General features: G+C 47.6%; 1 protein-coding gene across 1 annotated transcript; it reads right to left on the reverse strand.

The window, feature by feature from the left end:
- Positions 1-2,232: 2,232 nt before the first annotated feature.
- On the reverse strand, positions 2,233-15,643 carry LOC130022172 (zinc finger protein 345-like; the record flags this gene model as incomplete). Its single annotated transcript, XM_056112938.1, has 3 exons — positions 2,233-2,247; positions 14,684-15,439; positions 15,524-15,643. Coding segments are annotated over 3 exons (891 nt in total), but the record flags the coding sequence as incomplete, so codon positions are not given.
- Positions 15,644-23,894: the final 8,251 nt, after the last annotated feature.

Raw genomic sequence — 23,894 nt, forward strand, 5'->3', positions numbered from 1 at the left:
TGGAAATACACTTATGATCAAAGGGAACATTCCAGTCTTCGGGGGTATATTTAAGGGGCAGAAAGGAGAGAGACTCACACATTCAACAAGGTTTTGTGTGTGTGTTTGTGTTTGTGTCTGTGTGTGTTTATTTGAATCACTGTGAGATAAAGATACAAGCACCTTTGCACTGCATCAAGGCCATTCCTGGCAGTGATTGTGGGACTCTGCGTGATGCTGGGGATCGTGCAATCACACTGGCCCCGGTCTCCTGAGACAAGCACTTCTACCCAAATAGCTGCATTTGGGTCCCGGGCCTGCTGTATTGGGACCAACGTGTTCTCTCTCGCATCTCTCTCTCTCTCTCTCTCTCTCTCTCTCTCTCTCTCTCTCTCTCTCTCTCTCTCTCTCTCTCTCCCTCTCTCTCTTTCCCCTTCCACAGAGCGTCCAGATAAAACCTGTTTTTATTTTAAAAGAACAAAGATTGTTAGGGATCTCCGACGCAGACAAGGACCACACAGGAATGCCATCAGCAAGCAGGCAGTTTATTGAGCTGGTTCGCCAGAGTCAAGCCGTCCCACCGACACGCAGGCCCAGTAGGTGAGGCAAGACCTCGAGCTTCTTCAGAAGGGAGCATTTATAGGCCTATACTGGCCATTACAGAGGATTTGAAGGTCTCAATTTACGTAAGTGCCTGTTCCGGGCTTCACGTGATATCTGGGTCTGAGGGCTGAGCCTGGACCCATGGCAACTGTTTCATTAGTCAACCACAAGGTCTTTTATGAAATTAGATTATACCTTTATATGGTCATAGCTCAGGGGCCCATACATTCCTCCTGGGACAAGCAGATAATAGAGGTGTGAGTGGAAACTATACTATCTTCATTGTCCTTGGCCCAGTCCGAGGCTGTCCTGTCCTAACAAGATATGTGAGGCCAGAGAGATAATCCAGTGGGGAGGCGCTTGCCTTGCTAGTATGGCTCCATTCAACGAGGGAAGGTCATTCATGCTGTTGGGCCGCAGGTGGGCCGGGAGGAGAGAGGCTGGCTTGCGAGAGAATGCGGGGGAACCAAAGACATGGTGGGAGTTTGGGGGCCATGTGTTCTGGAAGGACCCACTGGCCTCCCGTGTACAAGATTCAGCCTGATTGGGGCCTGAGCAATGACTGGGGTCAGTGATTGGGAGAACAAGGACAAGCGTGCCAGCCACAGGAACAGACTGTTGAAGCTCAGAGTCAGAGGCTCCTCTGGATTTTTAAAATTTGTGTGTGTGGTGTGTGGGGTGTGTGTGTGTGTGTGTGTGTGTGTGTGTGTGTGTGTGTGTGTGTGAAGCAAGATTGTTTTCTTTTTTCTTTTCCTTTTTTGGTTACACCAAGCGATACTCAGGGCTGACAGCTAGCTCTGCGTCCTGGAATTACTCTTGGATGTGTTCAGGGGAACACTATGGGATGCCAGGAATTGAACCTGGGCCTGCTGTGCAAGTCTGTGTGTCCTACCCACTATATCATCACTCGGGCCTAACAAGCTAGTTTTATAGAAACTTACTTAGAAAGGGTTAAAGAGAAGCACACGCTGGGGAGCGAGAAAAAGGCTCAGTCGGGCCGCAGTGATGTCCAACGGGGACACACTGGCCTTGCACATGACGACCGGGGTTTGATCACGGGCACCCCATAGTACTCCCTTTGACCCACCTGGAGTGATCCCTGTGCACCGCCGTGTGCGCAAAAACAAAACTAAAACAAAGCCAAATGCAACCAGGAGGAAGAGCCGGGGCTCGCCAGCTTGTCCCTGGCAGCCCTCTAGCCCCCGAATCCTGCCCGGGCACCCGCAGTTCTCCTACATGGATGCCGATGGCGCCCGGGAGAGCAGCGTGCAGCTGACCTTCCTGTGCCTGCTGAGCACCAGCACCTGGCAGTCCTTCACAGGCCTGTGCCAGAACAATGCCGCCAGGCTGGACTTGGCGGAGGGGAGCCAGGGCCTCATGCTGCACTTCCGGGAGGCCACGGTCCAGAAGTCGGGCCTCAACCAGATGGCCAGATGGCGGCGGCCGCACTACGGTCCCCCCTAGGACTGCTAGGTCAGCGGAGTAGGCGGTGGGAGCGCGCAGGGGGTCCCTGCACCCCGGAGGGGCCAGGTCAAGACCCTGCTGGAATTCAGCGCCCCCAGGGATGGGTCCTCCCGCTGCTGGATGTGGCGGCTTCAGGTTTCGGACAACCTGACCAGAAGTTCGGCTTCCAATGGGGGCCCGTTTGCTTCAGTAGCTGAGAGTCTGGGGGTCACAGCGGAGAGGGAGGGACAGATGGGACGCCCTCACAGGGGCACTAATGGTGATGAGGCCTCCAGCCACCCTATTTCTCTTCTCTTGCAACTGCCTCACTGTCAGATAAGAGGAATCTCCTTCCTTCTTCAGCCCCAGGGGGATCACCAAGCCTCTCCCCTCCACTCTTGGGGCCGCAATGGAAGTTTAGCTGGAAGTTTAGCACCCCTGCACCGCATACAAAGGGCTTCCAGCTCAGAGTTGATACAGCCCTCCTAAACCTGCCTCTAAACCTGCCTCACATCCTGTTCCCCCAAATATCTGGTGCTTCCGTACCTCCTTGTTGACCACTGGATTCCCTACCATTCGAGGTAGACTGCTCGTTGGATTCCTCAGAAATTTCTGGGAACAGAGTAGGTGGGGGGTCCCCAAGTGGGGGAACCAAAGTCGGACTCCAGAAGGATGTGGGGCCCCCTGGCAGAGCTGTGTGGCCCCCATCTCAGCCCAACTCCAGACGCTGTCCCACCCCTGCCTCCGAATCCCTTCCCCTGAATCATATAGCCAGATCAGGAGTTTACCAGGTGGGGTGGAGTGGAGGGTGGGGCATGACCCCGACCCAATGGTGCTGCCTTCATTCTCAAGGGATCTGTGTGCCAAGAGGAGGCCTCCTATGGTACATTTGACTCCCTTACACCCGCCAAGGCCTGGAGGGGATGAGAGTCCACCAATGCCCAGCTCTGTAGTACCCTTCAGGAACTCAGGTCAGAGAATAAACTAGTGAACTGTATCCGTATTCTGTGCTGCCTGGGGCTCGCCCTACTTACCCTCTATGTGGAGAGACACCCAGTGAGCCGTGCTCCAAAACCAGGTGCCCGAGAGTGAACAGGGTGACACAGGACAGGCTTGCCTTTCTTTAGTACGATGTCTTCAACCAACTTGGTTCTAAAGATCTCCAGACTCCAGGTCCCCACATCTCAGCACTCCACATTGCTGAGGGTACCATCTTTCCTCCTGAGTTTTGGGGCTCCTATACACATGAGAAGTCCCATGTCTTCTGTTCTTCATGGAGGAGATTGGCAGAGGCCAGATTCAACTCTGGCATCACCAGATGTCTGGAGTGAAGGTAACAGTCATCAGAGGAACTAGGGTGTGTTAAGAAGAATTTTAATTAACACAGGAATAATGTGCCTAAGACTGGGAGATCACCTTCCCTGGAAATTCTAAATACATCATTTCTGTCAAGAATTTTTTTTTGCTTTTTGAGTAACACCCAGCAATGCTCATGGATTATTCCAGACTCTGCACTTAGAAATTACTCCTGGTGGAACTTGAGGACCATGTGGGATGCTGGGGATTGGACCTGGGTGACTGTATGCAAGGCAAACATCCTACCAGCTATACTATACCTCTGGCTCTGAGGGTTTTGGGGGGCTGCTTTTGTGTGTGCCCACAGGGTTCTGGGGACCATTGAGTACCTGGGAATCGAACCTGGTCGGTTACAAGCAGGGTGAGATTATTTTTTGTTGTTCTGTTCACTTTGAACAAGAAAAGTTATGAGCCCTCATTGCTCCGTCTTTGGCCCAACTCTTTGAAAGGTTTCCAGTTATAATCAACCCCATGTGCAATCACCCCACATTCTGTGGATGCACCAACCCTCTTCAACAAAGAATAGGGGTCAGTGATACAGCAAGATACAGCTCAGAACTCACCAAGTTGGGGTGGGAGGATCTGCTATCAAGGGACTGAGGCTGTTTTGGTTTTATTTGGTTTGTCTATGGTTTGGGGGCCCAACACCAGCAATACTCAGGGGTTCTCCTGGCTCTGCACTCAGCAATCGCTCCAGCATGATGGTGGGGCTGTATGGAGAGCCATAGAAAGAACCAGGGGCCTGTGACTGCAAGTCAAGTGCACTAACCGCTCTGCTTCCTCTGCAGGGACCCAAGCGGTTTACCTGATTAATGACCCTATACCTGATATTGAAGCAAAGAAAAGGTCTGGAAATCTGAAGTGTGGGAAAGTCTGGCCCTGGCAGTTGCACAAAATGCCATGGGATGGTGATGTGTGCGTTTCCATCTCTCTCCAGGCCCGTTTCTCTTATGAATTTTCCACCCTTGGGTTTGCTTCAGGGATAAGCATGGGCTAATTAAGGATCAAGCAAGCCACTTGCACAGGTGCTGCAGTAGGAGAAGGTGCGAGTGCTTTCTATCACTTGGGTAACCTGGGTTCGGTTCCAACCTTCATAATTTGTGGGGTACATAACTGAACCTTCTCGTGGGTCGAGTGGGTTGCTCTCGCTTTGTCTCTGTCTCTGGACCACGAGGAGTGCAGAGGATTGAAACTGACGTGGAAAGAGCAAGACAAAGTCATTTTTTTTTAGTTATTTCTTTTTAGTTATTTATTTTTGCTCTTCACTCTGAGCTAGAAATCTTCTGAAGCCACTTTTCTATGTCTGTGACTAAGCCATTGAGAAACATTTCCTGCTATGGGCAATCCACACCCCATTGTGCCACATTGTGAGGGAGCCCATACCTCTACTACAAGGAAGAGGCGGCATGGATACAGCAAGATACAACTCAGAAACCACACGTTGGGGTGAGGGAATCCTCCAATAAGGGACTGAGGCTGTTTTGGTTTTATTTGGTTTGTTCATGGTTTGGGGGTCACAAATCCAACAACGCGCAGAGGTTCTCCTGGCTCTGCACTCAGGAAGCACTCGGGCATGATAGTGGGGCTGTATGGAGATTCAGAAAAAGAACCAGGGGCCTGGGACTGCAAGCCAAGAGCACGAACTTCTCTGCTCCCCCTGCAGCGACCCAAGCGGCTTGCTTGATCTTTAATGACCCTATACCTAACAGAGAAGCAAAGAAATGGGTTGGAAACCTTAAGTGTGGAAAAAGTCGGGCAGCGGTAGTTCCGATGAAATGCCACAAGATGGCACTGTGGACGTTTCTGTCCCTCTTGAGGCTCATTTCTCTAAGAATTTTCCATCCTTGGTTTTGCTTCAGTGTTCAGTATGGGGTAATTAAGGATTAAGCAAACCGCTTCCACAGGTTGCAGTGGTATGAGAGCCTGCGGTCGCTTGTCTTTCACTTGAGTAATCTGGGTTCGATTCCTGCCTTCAGATCTTTGTGGGGTGGATAGCTGAATCTCTTCGAGGGTCGAGTGGGTTGCCCTACCTTTGTCTCTAAACCCCGAAGGGTGCAGAGGATTGAACTGAGCCTTTAATGAGTAAGGTAAGGTTATTTTCTCACATTTATCGTTCTCTTCTCTCTGTACAAGAAAAGTTCTGAAGGCACCTTGTGATGCCTGTGACCGAGCCCTGTGAATGTTTTCTGTTATGGGCAACCCAAACCCCATCACTCCACATTATGAGGGTACTCTAACAGTATTGTACACCGATGTGGGGAATGGAAGAATATACAGTTCTGACACCCTCAAGTCATGGTGAGAGAATCTCTATCAAGGAACTAAAGCTCTGTGTTTTACTTTTATTTCTTGTTTGTTCCTTTATGGCTGTGGCCACACCCGGGCATGCTCACGGCCTTCTCCTGTCTCTGCACTCAGTAATCACAATGGATTTGACTGAAGAACCGTAGGGGAAGCCTATGAATATACCTCGGTCCGACGGATGCAAGGCAAAAGCCCTATCCGCTCTGCTCCTGTTGCAGTGGCCCAAGATGCATGCTGGATCTTTAATGACCTCATACTTAACATTTCAGCAAAGAGAAGGGCTGAAAATCTTAAAAGTGGGAAAATTTGGACCCAAGAATTTATGCTGAAACACCACAAGATGGAGCTGTGGGCATTTCTGTCCTCAAGGCTCGTTCCTTTAAGAATTTTCCACCCATTCTTAGGTTTGCTTCCGTGTAAAGTATTGGGTAATTAAAGATCAAGCCAGGAGCTTCAAAGGGGAAGTGGTAGGAGAGTCTTGAGGGTGTGCGTCTTTCACATGGGTGACCAGTATTCGATTCTCGCCTTCAGATCTTGTGGGGTACATAGCTGAATCAACTCGAGGATCGAATTGGCTGTCCATCTTTGCCTCTGGACCACGATGGATGCAGAGGATTGAACCTGAGGTGGACAGAGCAAGGCAAAGCTGCAAGGCTGTAGCCATAGTACAGGGCATAGGGCATTTGCCTTGCATGTGGCCAACATGGCCGACCCGAGGTCGATTCCACCACCACTCTCGGCAAGCTACCAAGAGTATCTTGCCTGCACGCCAAAGCCTGAGAACCTACCTGTGTCATATTTGATATGTCAAACACAGTAACAAGTCTCACAATGTTACTGGGCCCGCTCCGACAAATCCATGAGCAACGGGAGGACAGTGACAGTGACACTCTGAGCTAAAACACATCAGAAGCCACTTTGTTATGTCTGTGACCAAACCATTTAGAAATATTTCCTGGTATGGGCAACCCACACCACATCACCCCACGTTCTGAGGATACCCAACCCTATTCTACAAGGAAGAGACAGCATGGATACAGCAAGATACAGCTCAGAAACGCCCACGTTGGGATGAGGGAATCCTCCAATAAGGGACTGAGGCTGTTTTGTTTGTATTTGGGTTGTTCATGGTTTGGAGGCCACAAATCAAGCAACACACAGAGATTCTCCTGTCTCTGCACTCAGGAAGCACTCTGGCATGATGGTGGGGTTGTATGGAGAGCCAAAGAGTATGAGAGCTTTCTTTCACTTGGTTAACCTGGGTTCCATTCCAGCCTTCATATCTTGTGGGGTACATAACTGGACTCACTATAAACAGAGCTCCTCTCCCACAGTCCAGGAGCTTCTCCCCCAGGGACAGCTTGTGTCCATGGACTGAGCAGAACAGTTTCCGAGTAGCTTTTTCCAGGGGAACACTTCTTTAAAGCATGGGCGCTTACTTCCTTCTGGTCACCCACAGAAGACATCCCACCTGTCTTGGCATCCTGATGGCGCTGAGGGCATAATTGCTCACTCGAGATTTTGTCACAGTGCGCATTATCACAAAAATTCCTCCTAGGTTGACTGCTACCCTGAAGAACAGCAGAGAAGAATTCCTATTATTGTGCTGTGCCTGAGAGTCTCCTCATCCAGAAAATTCTAGATCGGCAGGTTGGTTTCTAACATTTATCCAATTCAATTGCAATTCTGACACGTGGATGGATTTTCCAGGCAAGGACTTTACATTTCAGCAAAATCCACAAGCGAAATAGACCGACGGCAGGTCACATAGCTGTGTAAAATTTTTTTCAACTCAAAGAACTGACAAACAAACAAAACAAACACAAACATTGTCCTCCCATTGTTCATCGATTTGCTCGAGCAGGCCCAATAACGTCTCCATTTTGAGACTTGCTGTTACTATGTTTGGCGTATTGAATATGTCACGGGTAGCTTGCCAGGCTTCGCTGCACGGGAGAGATACTCTTGGTAGCTTGCCAGGCTGTCCGAGAGGGGTGGAGGAATCAAACCCAGCTCGACCTGGCTGGCTGTGAACAAGGCAAACACCGTACCGCTGTGCTATCACTCCAGCCCAATAAATAACTACCTCTGCAGAAAATTGAAGCACCAGTTTAGAGTGAAAATAAAAGGCGCCCGAGACTGGGTTTGGTACTAGCTTAGTGTGGAGCATAGTGGGATAGCTTAGTGGAATACACGTGTGAAGGCAATGATGCATCCCCACAAAGCCGAGACAGACCTTTGAAAACATCTCACCTGAACCAGATTCCTCTCCAGGATCAATGAGTTTTTTGTTATCTTGTTCTATTTACTTAGGTGGGGAGAGGGTCACACCAGCATTACTCAGGGATTCCTGCTGCTGGGGCTCTGGGGGCCCTGAGGGGTGCTGGGATGGAACCGAAGTTTTCTTCCTTCGGGCCAAGCAAGTGCGCTTCTTAATGCAAAACCACTAGTGCTGAACCATCGAGTTCTTTTCAACAATCACACTTGTCCTTGCTGTCTATCAAATGTAAAGTCACAGTATTTATTACCCTGTAATAAAAAGAATTTTTGGGGGGTTCCATAGTACAGGGGTAGGCATTTGCCTTGCATAGAGCCGGCCCAGCTTCAATCCCAGGCATCCCATATGGTCCCACATGCACCACTAGGAATAATTCCTGAGTGGAGAGCTATGAGTAACCCCTGAGCATCGCTGGATGTAACCCAAAAAGCAAAATAAATAAATAAATAAATAAAATATATATATTTTTAGGTTTTAGAACTACTGATTTTATGCAGCAACACGATTGAAACTGGAAGATACCATCTTGAGTGAAGTTAGCCAGAAAAAGAAACAAAAACAGGATAATGTCACTCATCGGTGGAATACAGAACACTGGATGTGGAGATGTACTGTAAAGGGTCTAATTAAATCATCCCTTATTTCAGTGTTTAGAGAGAAGCCGGATAAAGAAGGAAAGAAATCTGCGGGCAGAAGCGAATCAGAATTTTACAGGGATCAGGGATTCATTTATGGCAGTGACATGAGTGACGGGTGTAGCCATTTACCCAAAATACAAATGCAAGAGAACTGAAAACAAGAGATGTAAGCTGCAACCACTGAAACTTAGTCATGTGGTTGTTCAGATGACAGGCGGGGTGGAGTGAGGACTGAGGTTGGAGGGAATACGGGAACATGGGTGGAGGGAAGCTGACACTGGTGCAGGGATTGGTGCTGAATTATTGTATGCGTAAGTACAACTATCAATACTTTTGAAAATTCTGGCACTTTAATGAAAACTTAAAAAAAGAATAAAATGAAATAAATTTCCAGATTTCAGCCCCCAATGAGGTTTAAGACCCTCTAGTCCCAGTATTAGGCTCTGATATTTTTCCTATGGTGCTGAGACCATAGATATGGTTGTGGGGATGGAGTCAGACCCTACCTTTCAAGTCACATGCTTGGTCAACTGAGCACTCCAATAGCATAATATTTAGTTTCAACAAGAGAATCTTACAGCACACTTGTATGCAATACCCTTGTTCCCAAATGAAATTGCTGTAATTCCACATCCTGAACCTGTGATTTGAGTTCTGAAATCAAACAAAATGCACAATGAGGATTAGTCCAACATTGAATGGAATGCAATTGAATGGTTAAACAGGTGGAGGACATGGTTCTCACAGTCCAAACAAGCCGACAAAAAGAGAAAATCTGCGGGAAGTGTTGCTACAGGAGCAAGGCAATTCCAAAACAAGCCTTTTGGGTTTTATTTTTGATCAGACCCAGTGATGCTCGAGATACCACAGGGGAATCTGGACATCAAAGGTAGGCAGCGTCTGTTGGCGAGCACCCTCCGTGATGCACTGCTGTTATGGTCCTAATAACCTTCACTATGGGCTCACAGCCACAATTTAACATACACACAATAAAACATTTTGTGGTGCGTACAAGAGTACAGCAGGTAGGCATTTGCCTTGCATGAGGCTGACAGGGGTTGATCCTTGAGCATTGCCAACAGCAACTTATGAGAAACACCAGGAATAACTGTTGATCATCCCCAGACCCCAAAATAAAAGATAGCACAGTGGTAGGGTGTTTGCCTTGCACGAGCCAATATGGCCAACCCGAGTTCAATTCCTCCGCCCCTCTCGGATAGCCAGACAAGCTACTGAGAGTATCTCGCCCGCACAGCAGAAGGCAAGCTCCCCATGACGTATTCGATCTACCAAACACAGTAACAACAAAGTCTCCAATGGAGACATTACTGGGCCCGCTCGAGCAAATCGATGATCAACGGGAGGGCCTTTACCTTACCTTATTCAAAAAAACATGGCAATGATCCAAAGGCAAAGATAAGCAGATAAGCATGGTGTCATATTGACAGAGAGGGGTCCAAAAAGGGTACCCGGCCCTGTAGGTGTACAGTCAGCCTGGTTATTCAGCTGGGGGGGACCAGGGTCTTGAAACTCATGGACTATTCGACATACCTGACAGACGAGGAAGAATGACAAGAAAGTCAAGAAAGCAAAGCACAGGATCTCTCCATAACGAACAGCTCCGGGGAGTGAAGGGCAGCGTGAGTGCAGTACAGACGCCTGATCCAGTGGCTCGAGGACACAGTAGCATGTTTCACACACACTCAGGGCATGCACACACTGCCCAGGGACCCAGCCAGGAAGGGTCCTCAGACACTCACCTGCACACACCTCACCTCCCCGGCTTTAGGGCGCCTATTCCAGCCTAGAGATTAACGCAGGCTTCACCCCAGAAGGCCCTGCTCCACAGAGACAGAGGACTGGATTAGTCACAAGGAAGGAAAAGGCGACAAGTAAACCTCGTGTGTCCCTGGTCTAACTGGTCATACTATTGAAAAGGCATGATCCACTTTCAATATGCCAAAGATTGGTGGGGAGTGAGGAATAAGACAAGATTTAAACTTAAGAGTGAAATAAGGGAGTCCCAGATAATACCACTAAGCTACCAGCACTGTATGCAGTTTTGTTTTGGGTTACAGTTGGCGATGCTCAAGGGTTAATCCTGTATCCGCGCTCAGGAATCATCTCTGGTAGTATTGGCTCCATGGAAGGTCAGTGATTGAACCTGGTTTGCTTTACGTAAGGAAGCGCCCTCCCCACAGTGCTTTTGTAACATCTGTAATTCCCTGAATTTCTCTTTTACCTTTACTTTGAGCTTACAATTCCCCAAGTGAGGTTTGATGACTTAGGTGAATCTGAACTTTGTATTTGAAGTGAATACTTCCTATTCTATATTCCCATTAGCCCTTTTATACTCTACTATAGAGCAATGTTCTTTGCTTAACCACAGATAGACTATTAATGATAGGCTCCTAATATTTGGCCCATATCCTGAAATACATCTACTCCTGGCACCTGTCATATTTACTTGATTCAAGCTTCAGTTGCCATACTTCCTAACACTCCAAAAAGGAAGGCCCCATTGGGCTGAGATGGATCTGGGGAAAATAGCAAAACTACCCTGGAATCGAAATGGAATAGTCTAGAAAGCATGAAAGAACAGTCTTGATATTAGCTGTTATGACTTAAGAGACAGGACCTCATGAAGGACAAGCTGTACTGGCCTGAAGACCTAGTATGGGATTTATGGTAGAATCCCAGACACCTTGCCCTCAGAGTCCAGAGAACTAAATTTTGGAATCTATATTTCTTACTATTTTTATCCACATTTGCTCGAGCGGGCCCAGTAACATCTCCATTGGAGACTTTTGTTGTTACTGTGTCTGCTAGCGGTAGGGCGTTTGCCTTACACACGGCCAACATGGCCGACCCGAGTTCGATTCCTCCGCCCCTCTCGGAGAGCCCGGCAAGCTACCAAGAGTATTCGATATGCCAGACACAGTAACAACAAAGTCTCCAATGGAGACGTTACTGGGCCCGCTCGAGCAAATCGACGATCAACGGGAGGGCCTTTACCTTACCTTTATCCACATATCTGCAATTATTAATAAGAAGTAAATTTAGTTGTTTAATATTTTCTAGTAGATAGAGAAAGAGGAAAGCAATATAATGCTGTTGACCCTGGGAGAATCTCTCTGTATAGCCACTGGGAGACAGTGTCTCCTTGAATTCTCCAGAATTGTCTCCATCAAAACCCTTTACCTCTGTAGGGGCTGGAGCCATAGCACAGCAGAAAGGGCATTTGCCTTGCACGCAAATGATGAGGGTTCTTTTCCCAGCATCCCATATGGTTCCTCGATCACATCCAGGAGTAAATTCCTTAGTGCAGAGCAAGGAGTTACCCCTGTTAATGGCCAGGCATGACCCAAAAAGCAAAAACAAACAAAAATGCTTTACCTCTGTAAATGATCAGTCACCCCTATGTGTAGTCCTATAGCTCAACAACCTTCAATGCTCTGTAGTTATGCTAAAAGCTTCACATTAAACAAGCCATTCTGACCATCAGTCAGTGGTCCTCCATATCTTTGCTCCTCTTCTGACTCCAGCATAACATCCCTTTAGAGATTCCTCTGAGAGGCAATCAGGTATGTTCATCCCTCTGGGGTGAAACTCACTGCGATGTTGACAGAGGTAACCGCATTTCGAACCAGCACACACTAGGGTAGGAGGAGGCCATCCCACTCCACACAATGGGCCTGAGGATGAGACACTGCCGCACCCTAGGGGTTCTCAGGGATCTCCCTTCTCCCCACTCCACAAGGGAGGAACCGGCCTCCACCAACACTTCAGGGTGACAGGCCCCAGTACTCACTGGATGGAATCCTGATCTACCACAATGGAACTATATTAGAAGCTGATGGACGTGCACGCAGCCACCCCAGAGACAAACCCAATGAACAATGCTCCTGTGAGTAACACCTAAGCACTGACCAAGCAGGACCAAAAGAAAGCAACACTGGGTTGGACCGAAAACTCTAGACACTCCTCCCCCACGCCATATCGTCACATCAACTGTTCTAGGGGTGAGAAGGGGACACTCAATGTCCAATGAGCAACTCAAAGGTGTTGTGGAGTGGAGGACTCCTGGGTTGGCCACAGCAAGCAAGTACCCTACTTGCTGTACTACTGCTCTGGCCATTTCCAAATAATTTTTTTCCCAGAACACCAGCAGTGACCCCTGAGCAAAACTCCCCTTCCCCATACTCAAATATCTCCCTTTCAGGAAAAGATAAAACAAGTATACTGATGTAGCCACTCCAAAGAGCCAGTTTTCCTGATGTTCTGGTCAGGGAGAGATGAAGAGAAAGGGATTGTTTGCAATTGGATATGTGGAAGTAGAAAAGATTATTTGCAGGAGTATTGTTGTTTATTCGGCTATTGATTAGGCTGACTGAAATGGGCATGAACTCCACCGTACTTTTCCCCCTTTTTTTGATAATTTTATTTTGTAAATCGCCCTGAGTGAAGTTACAAAGCTTTTGGGTTTAAGTCTCGTTCATACAATGAAGCACCAGTCCCTTTACCGTGCCCATTTTCCGCCACCAAAACCCCAAGTATACCCCAATTCTACACCCTCCCCCTAACTGTGGGGACAGATGATTTCTACATTTCTCTGTACTTTGATTACATTCAATATTTTGACACCAGACCCACCATTATTATATTTGGGATTTAACCCCAGCACTCAGATAGTTCAAAAAGGCAACAGTAGACAATTTGTTTTCTATTGCTGGTTATAAACAACATGATTTTGTAATTTTGAAATTTTAATAATATGGAGGGATTTCTTCCAAGACCTGCTGAGTTCCAGATTTTCTCCTGACTCTCTGGGATCATGGCCATTAAGCAGCTTTATCAGGAGCCAGAGAGGCAGTTCGTGGGCATGACCTAAGCTATTGTTGGGTCGTGGAGGAAAGGGCCACCTCCACCCCCATCCCCCCATCCTGTGAAGCTCCACATATCTCATCACTGCGGGCCCAAACGTGACATTCCAATGGCCTCTGGAGGATGGTGGCCAGCGAGCCGCCAAGGGGGAGCAGGTGGAGGGAAAGTACCACTTCCCTCTGGGGTGGCCCGGGGTTAGTAACCTACTGCAGGGTCCAGACTCATTTCTGCCAAGAGCCGCTGGGTTTTGAGATTTGTCTCTGAATCTTTGGGATCATAGCCATTAAGCAGCAGTGATAGCAGAGCGGGTAGGAGGTTTGCCTTGCATGCAAAAAAACCGGGTTCAAATCCTGTAAACAATACGTTCCCCTGAGCACAGCCAGGAGTAATTCCTGAGTGCATAAGCCAGGAGTAACCCCATGTGCATCGCTGGTTGTAACTCAAAAAGCAGAAAACAAAATAAATAAATAATACAAACAGTAAATTTTCAGAGGCAAAACCCTCTCACTTGTGCAGACAAACCCCAAAGTCCCAACCCCAGCACAGGAGCCAATAAAAATGACGGACCAGAAAAGTGTCCCTTTCCTTTTGGGGCTTCCCGTGAACATATCTGGAGGTTTGATAAGTGTTATCTCCAGTCCAAAGGCTCCAAAAAGGGCCCTGCGCAGTCCCGAGTAGGGAGGTATGAGATTGCCAAGACCACCACTCTCTGCAGGTCCCTCACACCAAGGCCCAAAGTTCATATGCCATCTTGGACCTGGATGTGATCTTGGCTGCAGGGACCCTCAGCATAATGCACCCTCACCCATGACACCTTCGCCACAGAACAGCCCCCAATGCAACCCTCAAAAGCTCCACATTCCCTAATACCTAGATATGCAGAACAAGTTTTGAAAAAACAACACAAAAATGCCCTACAAGCTGGCGTGTCCTTCCGCTCAAGTTCCCAAACTAGGAGCTGCAGGGTGCTCAAGCGTTTTTCTACAGCGTGAATGCGCCTATGTTCAATAAGTCTGAGGCTCCAGCAAAGGCCTTTCCACATTCCTTACATATATATGGTTTCTATCCAATGTGAATTTTCCTATATACATTAATTATTGAGGTCACAGCAAAGGCCTTCCCACATTCCTTACATATAAAGTTTCTCTTCAGTGTGAATTCTCCTATGTACAGTAAGTTTCGAGGCTCCAGCAAAGGCCTTTCCACATTCCTTACATATATATGGTTTCTCTCCAGTGTGAATTCTCCTATGTTCATTAAGTCTTGAAGCTTTAGCAAAGGCCTTCCCACATTCCTTACATATATACGGTTTCTCTCCAGTGTGAATTCTCCTATGATCACTAAGTCTTGAGGCTTTAGCAAAGGCCTTTCCACATTCCTTACATATATACGGTTCCTCTCCAGTGTGAATTCTCCTATGTACAGTAAGTCTTGAGGCTTCAGAAAACGCCTTCCCACATTCCTTACATATATACGGTTTCTCTCCAGTGTGAATTCTCCTATGTACAGTAAGTCTTGAGGATATAGCAAAGGCCTTCCCACATTCCTTACATATATATGGTTTCTCTCCAGTGTGAATTTTCCTATGTTCACTAAGTCTTGAGGCTTTAGCAAAGGCCTTCCCACATTCCTTACATATAAACGGTTTCTCTCCAGTGTGAATTCTCCTATGTACAGTCAATTGTGAGGATGTAGTAAAGGCCTTTTCACACTGCACACATATATACGGTTTCTCTCCAGTGTGAATTCTCCTATGTATAGTCAATTGTGAGGATGTAGTAAAGGCCTTTTCACACTGCACACATATATAAAGCTTCTGTCCAGTGTGAATTCTCCTATGTACTGTAAATATTGAGGCTTTAGCAAAGGCCTTTCCACATTCCTTACATATATACGGTTTCTCTCCCGTGTGAATTCTCCTATGTACAGTAAGTTTTGAGGCTCCAGCAAAGGCCTTTCCACACTCCTGACATATATAAGTCTTCTTTCCACTATGCGTATTCTTATGTCTATAAAGAGACAAGGTGTGAATAAAGGCCTTCCCACATGTCTGACATTTATGAGGTTTCTCTCCACTATGAATATCCATATGTCTATTAAGATCTGAGGGCTGATTAAAGGCCTTCCCACATGTCTGACATATATAAGGCTTCTCTCCACTATGCGTTTTCATATGTCTATTAAGATCTGAGGGCTGAATAAAGGCCTTCCCACATGTCTGACATTTATGAGATTTCTCTTCTGTATGAATTCTCCTATGTCTAAAAAGATGTGATGATTGATTGAAGGCCTTCCCACATGCTTCACACGCATAAGGTTTCACTCCTGAATTTATATTCATATGGTTATGATGGAGTAACCCTTGACTCACACTTAGTTCTCGGTGCTCACTTTTCCGGGGATGCTGTCCACTGTAGTTTTCTAACGGAATTCCACAGTGCTGAGAACATGGGGAGGCTCCGCCACATTCCTTACACTTAGATGGGTTCTGTTCACAGTGACTGTGATTGAGAGTTTGTCGCTGTGAGGGACTCACTATAAACAGTGCTTCTTTCCCTAGTGGTTGCCAGACTGGGGGGTTTTGTGACTGTGAACTGAGAACACCACACTCCAAGGAACTTTTTCCAAGGGAGGGCTTCTTCAAAGTGAGGTAGCTCTCGCCATTCTGATCACCCTCAGAAGACACCCCACACGTCTTGGCGTCCTCATGGGGTTGAATGCAGGATTGCTCACTAGAGATATTGTCATAGAGTGCAGAATCAGAGATATTCCACTTGGGTTGGCTGCTTCCCTGTAGGAAGAGCAGAGAAGGAGTCCAATTATTAACTTATTCACCGAGTCTTCCTGTCAAAAAACTGAGCCTTCAGATGTGGTTTCTTTTTTTGGGGGGTCACACCTGGTGATGCACAGGGGTTACTCCTGGCTCTGCACTAAGGAGTTACTCCTGGCGGTGTTCAGGGGACCATATGGGATGCAGGGAATCGAACCCGGGTTGGCCACGTGCAAGGCAAATGCCCTGCCCGCTGTGCTATTGCTCCAGCCCCAGGTGAGGTTTCTAACATATGCACCACACAAATGTAACTACCTACGTAAGGATTGTCTTATTATAGAATAACTTCGTGTAAATGTAAGTTCGACGCACAAAATTGATGGAAGCAGATTCATAAAATTCTGTGACTTCCCCCCACCGTTAACTTAATGAAGGAATACAACTTGAAATAATTCCTTCTATAGAAAACTGATGCATCCATTTCAAGAGAAAATGAGATACAACCACAGTGGATTTGATTAAAGCTCAGAGTGAAACCTGTGATGACGGGGTGAAGACAACGCTGCATCCTCACACAGCTGAGATAGACCACGTGGCTATTGCAAAGCTCTCACCACAAGTGATTGCTTTCAGCATCAACAAAGTTTTTTGTTCTTAATGTTTTGTAGTTTCTATTTATTGGGGGTTGGGTGGGGCACACCATGCAGTATCTAGGATCAGTTCTGTGGGTCTACGGTGTCTATAAGGAGTGCTGGGTAAGGACCATCCATCCCTGTGCAAAGCAAGTATATTTCTCACTGCACTATCTCCATGGCCCACAAATTAGCTTTTTAAACGACTATAACTGTCAAGCAAATGAAAACTCACAGCATTTTTATACATGGTTGATTTCAGCACCTAGTAAAGCTAAGGGTCCTCTACCCCAAGCATCAGGCTTTGGAATTCCTCCCTGCCATTCATAGCCCTCCACCCTAACAATCACATATTTGGTCCACTCCCGCTGGCATAATAATTTATTCTGAATTAAAAATCTTACCAACTCACTCATACTTGCGGACCCCATTCCCAAATCAAAGTGCTGTAATGCCAAATCTTGAATCCGTGGTTTCAGCTCTGAAACTGAACACAACATGCAGTTAAAGCAATTGTCAAAAATGTAGCAAAATGATGCCATGTAGTTGGAGTACATCTCTGTGGTATTCAAAGTCCATAAAATCCTACACTAAAGAAAAGATTAGGTTAGTGGAAAATGGTAAGGATCTTTGCAATTCTACACTAGGTTTTGTTTTTGTTTTTGAGCAGACCTGGTGATGTTCAGGGAACCAGGTTATTGAACAGGTCACTTTCAGGCACTGCAAGGCACTCCCTGCTGCACTATCGTTCAGATCCAAACTAGCTCTGTTATGGTCTTACTTATTCGAAAGCCATGGAAGCAACTTACAGAGTCATTCTGGACAGACATACGATGGGAATGAAGAGGAGTGTGAGTGTGGCACAGAGCCATGGATCCAGGAGCCCAAGGCCCCAGCCTCAGCAGCGTGTTTCATACATGCTCAGGGCACCCATACACTGCACAGGGCCTGAGCCAGGAAGGGTCCTCAGACACTCACCTAAACACAAGTCTCTCCTCCCTGACCTCAGGGCTCCTCCTTCCAGCCAGGAGATCACCGCAGGCTTCATCCCAGTGTGCCCTGCCACAACAGAGACAGAGGCAGGGATAAGTGACAAGGAAAAGGTGACAGGTAAATCGCCGTGTTTCCTGATATAATGGGGCAAATTAATGAAAGACATGAACACAATGTCCATTTCCAAAATGCCACATATTTCTAGTTATTTGAGAGGTAAGACCCAAGAAAATACCACAAATACAATAGACCAGGCCTTGTGTATGGCCAACAGGGTGTTGGTCAGCACAGTATGTTGTTGGTTTTTGTCTTGTTTGGGGTCTAACCTGGCAATGTTCAGGGACAACTCCGGACTCTGTATTCTGAAATCAGCACTGCTGGTGCTCGGGGATGACACGGGATGCCGAGGATTTAACCCAGGTGCATTGCTTGCAAGAAAATCACTTTCCTAACCATACTGTCTGTCTAGGCCTAACACCACATGGAGTTTCCTGAGCCCCTCATGAACTCATCAAGAATTTCAGTAAAACTAAGTTCTTAATAAATCTGGAAATGGCCAAAGGTGGCAAGAGACCCTTATTTTTTTAAGCTAAAAATGTATCCAGAAAGAGAGCACAGCAGGAGTTTCTCACAGCCAATCCAGTTGCAATACTCGACATCCCCTAGGGTCCCTCACGCCAGCCAGGAGTGATCCCTGAGTGCAGAGTCCAGGAGCAAAGCCTGAGTCCTGCTGAAGTCTCACAAGAACCATTAGAAGTATCTCCAAGCACTGAAATACGGCAGTGTCTGATGAGTTGAGAGAAGAGATATCAAAGCCCCAGTGGTGGGAGAGATAGTACAGCACATAGGACAGAAGTGCTGCACACACATGTGGGTTTGATCACAGGCAGCCCATAAAGTCTTGGAGCAAGGCCAGGTGTAGATCCTGAATACACAGGCAGGAATAATCCCTAATCACATTCACAATCACAATCACAACCATCCTGTTATTCGTCGATTGCCTCGAGCAGGCCCCAGTAATGTCTCCTTCGTCCTAGCCCTGAGATTTAAAAAAAAGTCCCATATTCAAGGCTCTTTCAGAGTTAGGAGAATGAGACCCTTCATTATTATTGGTATTTGGCATATTGGGTACTCTACGGGGAGTTTGCCAGACTCTGCCATGTGGGCAGGTTACATTCGGTAGCCTGCCAGTTTGTCCAAAGTAGGAATGAGAAGATAAGATGTCGTAAAGGGTGTGATAATCTCTGGATTCTGGCCGTTATGTTATTTTATTATTATTACATAATAATAATTATTGTTACTATTATTATAATTACTATAATAATTACTATCATTATTATTACTATTATGTGAATGTAATAAAGAAAAGAATCAGGCCGTAATCCTGATTCTTTTTTCGTAATACCTAAGGAAAAAAGAGGAAGCAAAAACCGTCTGATTTGAGTGCCTGGTGCAAAAGTATTGGGAGTCATGCACCAATGTTTTAAATTGCCAAGAGGTTTCAGTCCATGGTATCCCGGTTTCTGAGCACTCTTAGGAGTCATCGTTTAGCACAGAGCCAGGAGAACTGTGGACTGTGTTCCCTAAACAAAGGCAACAGCAAAGCCAATTAAACACACGGAAGTTTGTGTAGTACACAAAGCAAATTGATTCACCAATGGATGGAACTATTTAAAGGGACCTGAGCGATAACTGGGCAGATAGGGATCTTCCCACGGACACAGTCGAAACGGGTTGATCTGAATCACCCCACAGGGTCCTGCTACTCCACAAGACTGATACCTAAGGACAGAGCTGAGAGTAAGCCCTGAGTATCCACAGGTGAACCCTAAAAAAACCAGGGAGGGAACAAACACCTCATGGCTGTTCAACATACCAGCCCGTCAGTCACAGCTACTGTTGGACACACAGCTGCGGCCCAAACCCAGGGAGCCCAAGCAGGTCTGTCCAGACAGGGTTGGCTCCACACTGCTCTCACCTACAGCCTGCAGATGCTGGTAGGTCTCCAGCATCACGTCCCTGTAGAGCTTCTGCTGAGAGGCCGCCAGGCATGACCATTCCTCCGGGGTGAAGTTCACAGCCACGTCGTGGAAGGTCACTGCGTCCTGAGTCAGCACACAGGGAGGGTGGCAGTTAGAGTCTACCTTAGTCTCATTCCCACTACTGTGAGGCCAGGACCCAGGGTCCTATATTGTCGCTAGTCCTCTCCCCTTCGAATGAACCAGCCTCCATGCAGATGCATGGCTGATGGGCCCCAGAAATCACATAAGGCAGCTGGATCTGTGAAAGTGGGAGGATGTTATACAGAAAGTTCTTGGATATATATGCCTTTCCTGGTAACCCAAGGTCCAATTCGAGCACCACTGGTCCAGTGAGCACTGTAGAGAGGATCACCTGACCGCAGACTTGCACGATCCAAAAGACCATCCCTGGGTGCAGCATAAACGACTGCACGCTCACCGCTGCACCCCCACAGCTCATGACTACTAGGACTAAGAACTACAGTCCTTATAGACAACTACTCAGAGTAGTGCATGGCATGTGTGCCTGTAAGAACACACTGCTCAAGACCGCCCCAAATCCCTTGCAAAGAAGGAGAAGGTTCTTCACCCCAACATCTCTACTGGCCTCAGAGATCCTTGGCTCTTTCTCCTTGCGATCAGCGCATGCCCAGAAATCCACACATAACTTTATGTGAATATAAGACTCTATGACTGAGAAGGCAAGGCTCTCCAGAGCAGGAAGGACAAAACAGGGGGAAAATAAGTCCTGGGGTCCAAGTCACTGTAGTTGACAGTACGCAAATGTGGCCAGCACACCCCAGGGCATTCTGATGCCCATCAGTTGTGAATCCAGAGAACAGAGTAAAGAGGATGGCTGAGTACAAAAACAATGCAAAAGAAAATGAAGCAGCAGGTTGGCGTAACAGGACAGCTGCTCCGGGAACAGCGTGTAGGACTGGCGATCCCCTCCATCCCATATGGTCCCACAAGCACTGCCAGGGGCAATGCCAGAGTGCAGCACAAGGATTTATTGTGAGAATCTTTTGCTCTGCACCCCAAATTGTTGATCATCGATTTGCTCGAGCGGGCCCAGTAACGTCTCCATTGGAGACTGTTGTTACTGTGTTTGGCATATTGAATACGTCACAGGGAGCTTACCAGGCTCTGCCGTGCGGGCGAGATACTCTCGGTAGCTTGCAGAGCTCTCCGAGAGGGGCAGGGGCGGAGGAATCGAACTCAGGTCGGCCATGTTGACTGCGTGCAAGGCAAACACCCTACCGCTGTGCTATCACTCCCAAATAAAACAGAAAATTCAAGACAAAATCTTTGGACCTCCAGCATCCCATTGGTTGCCTAGACATGTCAGGAGTGATCATTGAGCACTGCGCTTTGAGTATTCCTCATGCACTGCTGGGTCGGTCCCACAGCCAAATATGGCGCGGTCTGATCGGAAGTCTCAACTTGGAATCCATCCAAAAGAAACTCAAAACAGATCGCCCAGGAAACCCGGGCACCCCTGGCACTACCTCATGCCATTCTGTCCCTCTACTCCTACCTTTGGACGGTTTATCAGAAGCCGCATCACCATCTTCTCCTGCCACTGTTGTGCTGAGAATTAGCAGGAGGCTCTGTGCAAAGACCTGAAGAAGTCAGAACAGTGAGCACCAGAGAGCAGCACCTCCTCCCACCCCTGATCTCAGAGCAGCCACACCCGCATAATCCCACCTCAGGGAGACAATGGCAGAAGCTCCTGTCTCCACTGGGGATGCAAATTTTGTTGGCATCTGTGCTGCACTTCAGGATAGGAGCCTGGGCCCAGGCAATAGGAGAGGAAACGACAGCCCTCTCTGGTCCCCGAATTCCTCCCTGAATTGCACAGGAAAATCCCTACAGGCCCAGCCTCGGTCTGACTCTGAGTCCCGGTGCTCCCAAGTACTGGCGCCCCTGCAGCTGGCAGCAGTGCTGCCCCCTGGGAACTATAGCCTGGATGTGGCTCTGCCATGGGGAAAGTCACAGGGACATAGAGTGGACAAAGCTTCAGCCACTCTCTTGCAGCAGGGACAAGAACATGCGCCTGGGCACTCTGTCCCGGGACCAAGATCACTTCTGGGTACAGTTGGGTCAGAGGCACAGCCCTGCTCTCTCGCGCTGGATCTGAGACCTTATGGGTCCTGATTTACTCTATCCCTGAAACGGAACATCTGCGTGAGCCTCAGCCAACACTTGCTCCTGCCGTCCAAGAATACATTAGAAAACTGCGCAAACGGTTCAATAGAAAAATAATTCAAATATCCAGTGCATTTACTAGGGACCATAATATGAACTGTCAGGAGTTAAGACCTGAGCACTGTAGATTATGACCAAAAATATTGCAACAAAAGGGCAAATTCCAAGCACAAGAAATCAACAGAATTCATGTGCAAAAAAAGAGGGAAGAACATTTAAATAGACAAACAGCAGGTCCTTAAAACTTTGATTTTCTGGCATGGTTTTCCATGAATTATTAATCTCTTTTTCTACGATCACACATTTTCTGTGTGCATGTGTATGTGTCCGTGCGGGTGCGTGTGCATGTTTCTTCTTTGAGTCAGAACCAGCATTGCTCAGGGAGTATTCCTAGCTCTGCACTCAGGTTTCACTCCCAGCAGGTGTGGGGACCAGTGGGATTCAAGACACAGAACGTGGGTTGGCTGTGTGTAAGGCAATCACCCTACTTGCTGTACTTTTGCTCCGCCCCTTCCTATATAAATTTCTTCCAAAAATACTAGGAGTGAGTTATGAACACAGCTCTTCCCCCTCCCCGCAAACACAAAAATATTCTTTAAAAAATAAACATTAAAAAGCCCTTTGGAGCTGGAGTGATAGCACAGCGGGTAGGGTGTTTCCCTTGCATGAAGCCGACCCAGGTTCGACTCCTAGCATCCCATATGGTCCCCTGAGCACCGCCAGGAGTAATTCCTGAGTACAAAACCAGGAGTAACCCCTGTGCATCGCCAGGTATAACCCAAAAAGCAAAAAAAAAAAAAAAAAGAAACTTTACCCTCAGTATTTACCCCGATTCCAGTGGTTGTCTGCTCAAGGAAAGATGAAGAGTCAGGTCTGCCTTACAGCTTGATGTGAAGGACCTGAAATTCATGATCCGGAAAAAGATACACCAGTATTGTTGGACAGGCAGTAATGTGACTTGGGCGTTGGACCAGATGAACCGATCAATCCTCTGCATTCCATATGGCCCCCAGCAGTGCCAGGGATAATTCCTTAGCTTAGAGGCTAGAGTAAATCAGAAGCATCTCCGGGTGTGTTCCCACTCCCCCCAAAAATCCAAAGAATCAAAAATAGCCCCCCAAATACATTTTCATTGGCAAACCTCAGCCACCTGCAGGTCCCCTTCCCCCCCACATACCCCACATGACCCTGGCTAAAACAGCAGACAATGAAGATGACCAGCAAAATATCTCCTGCCATGAAGTGGAGGCGCTGACGCTCTGCCCCTCAAATCTGGAGATTCTAAAGAAGCTAGGTTAGGGCCGATGGTTCAAACATGGTGCTGCTGGGAGGGTTGGTAAGGCCAAGACCCGGCTGATTCTCACATTCACCCACTATTGCCCCATCCTGGAGCTGGAGACGATCGTGGCCAAAGAGGCCCCCCAGGATCACACACTCACAGCTTCCACCCCTGAACCCTGAGACAGCCTCCACTGCACCCCCAAAGCTCTGCATCCCCCTAAAGCCTCCACCGCACCTCAGAATACACCTGGATTTCAGAGAACAAGTGAAAAACTAGGGCAAAAGTGCCCCCCAAGCTGGCTCGGCCCTTCAGCTCAGAGTGTGGAAATGGGAAGGCGCGGGGTGCTCACAGGAGGCTGCTCGAATCCTGCCACAAAACCCGCCTTCAGAATCCCCCTTTAAGGATAGAGCGCAAATTTACTTGTCCTTTGGCAAGTACACAACAGCCCCAGTGTCAGTGTCAGGGATGGAAAATGAACTATGACATCACTTATGACATCACTT

This window comes from Sorex fumeus, unplaced genomic scaffold, assembly GCF_029834395.1.
Source record: "Sorex fumeus unplaced genomic scaffold, SorFum_2.1 ptg000019l, whole genome shotgun sequence".
Lineage (NCBI taxonomy): Eukaryota > Metazoa > Chordata > Mammalia > Eulipotyphla > Soricidae > Sorex > Sorex fumeus.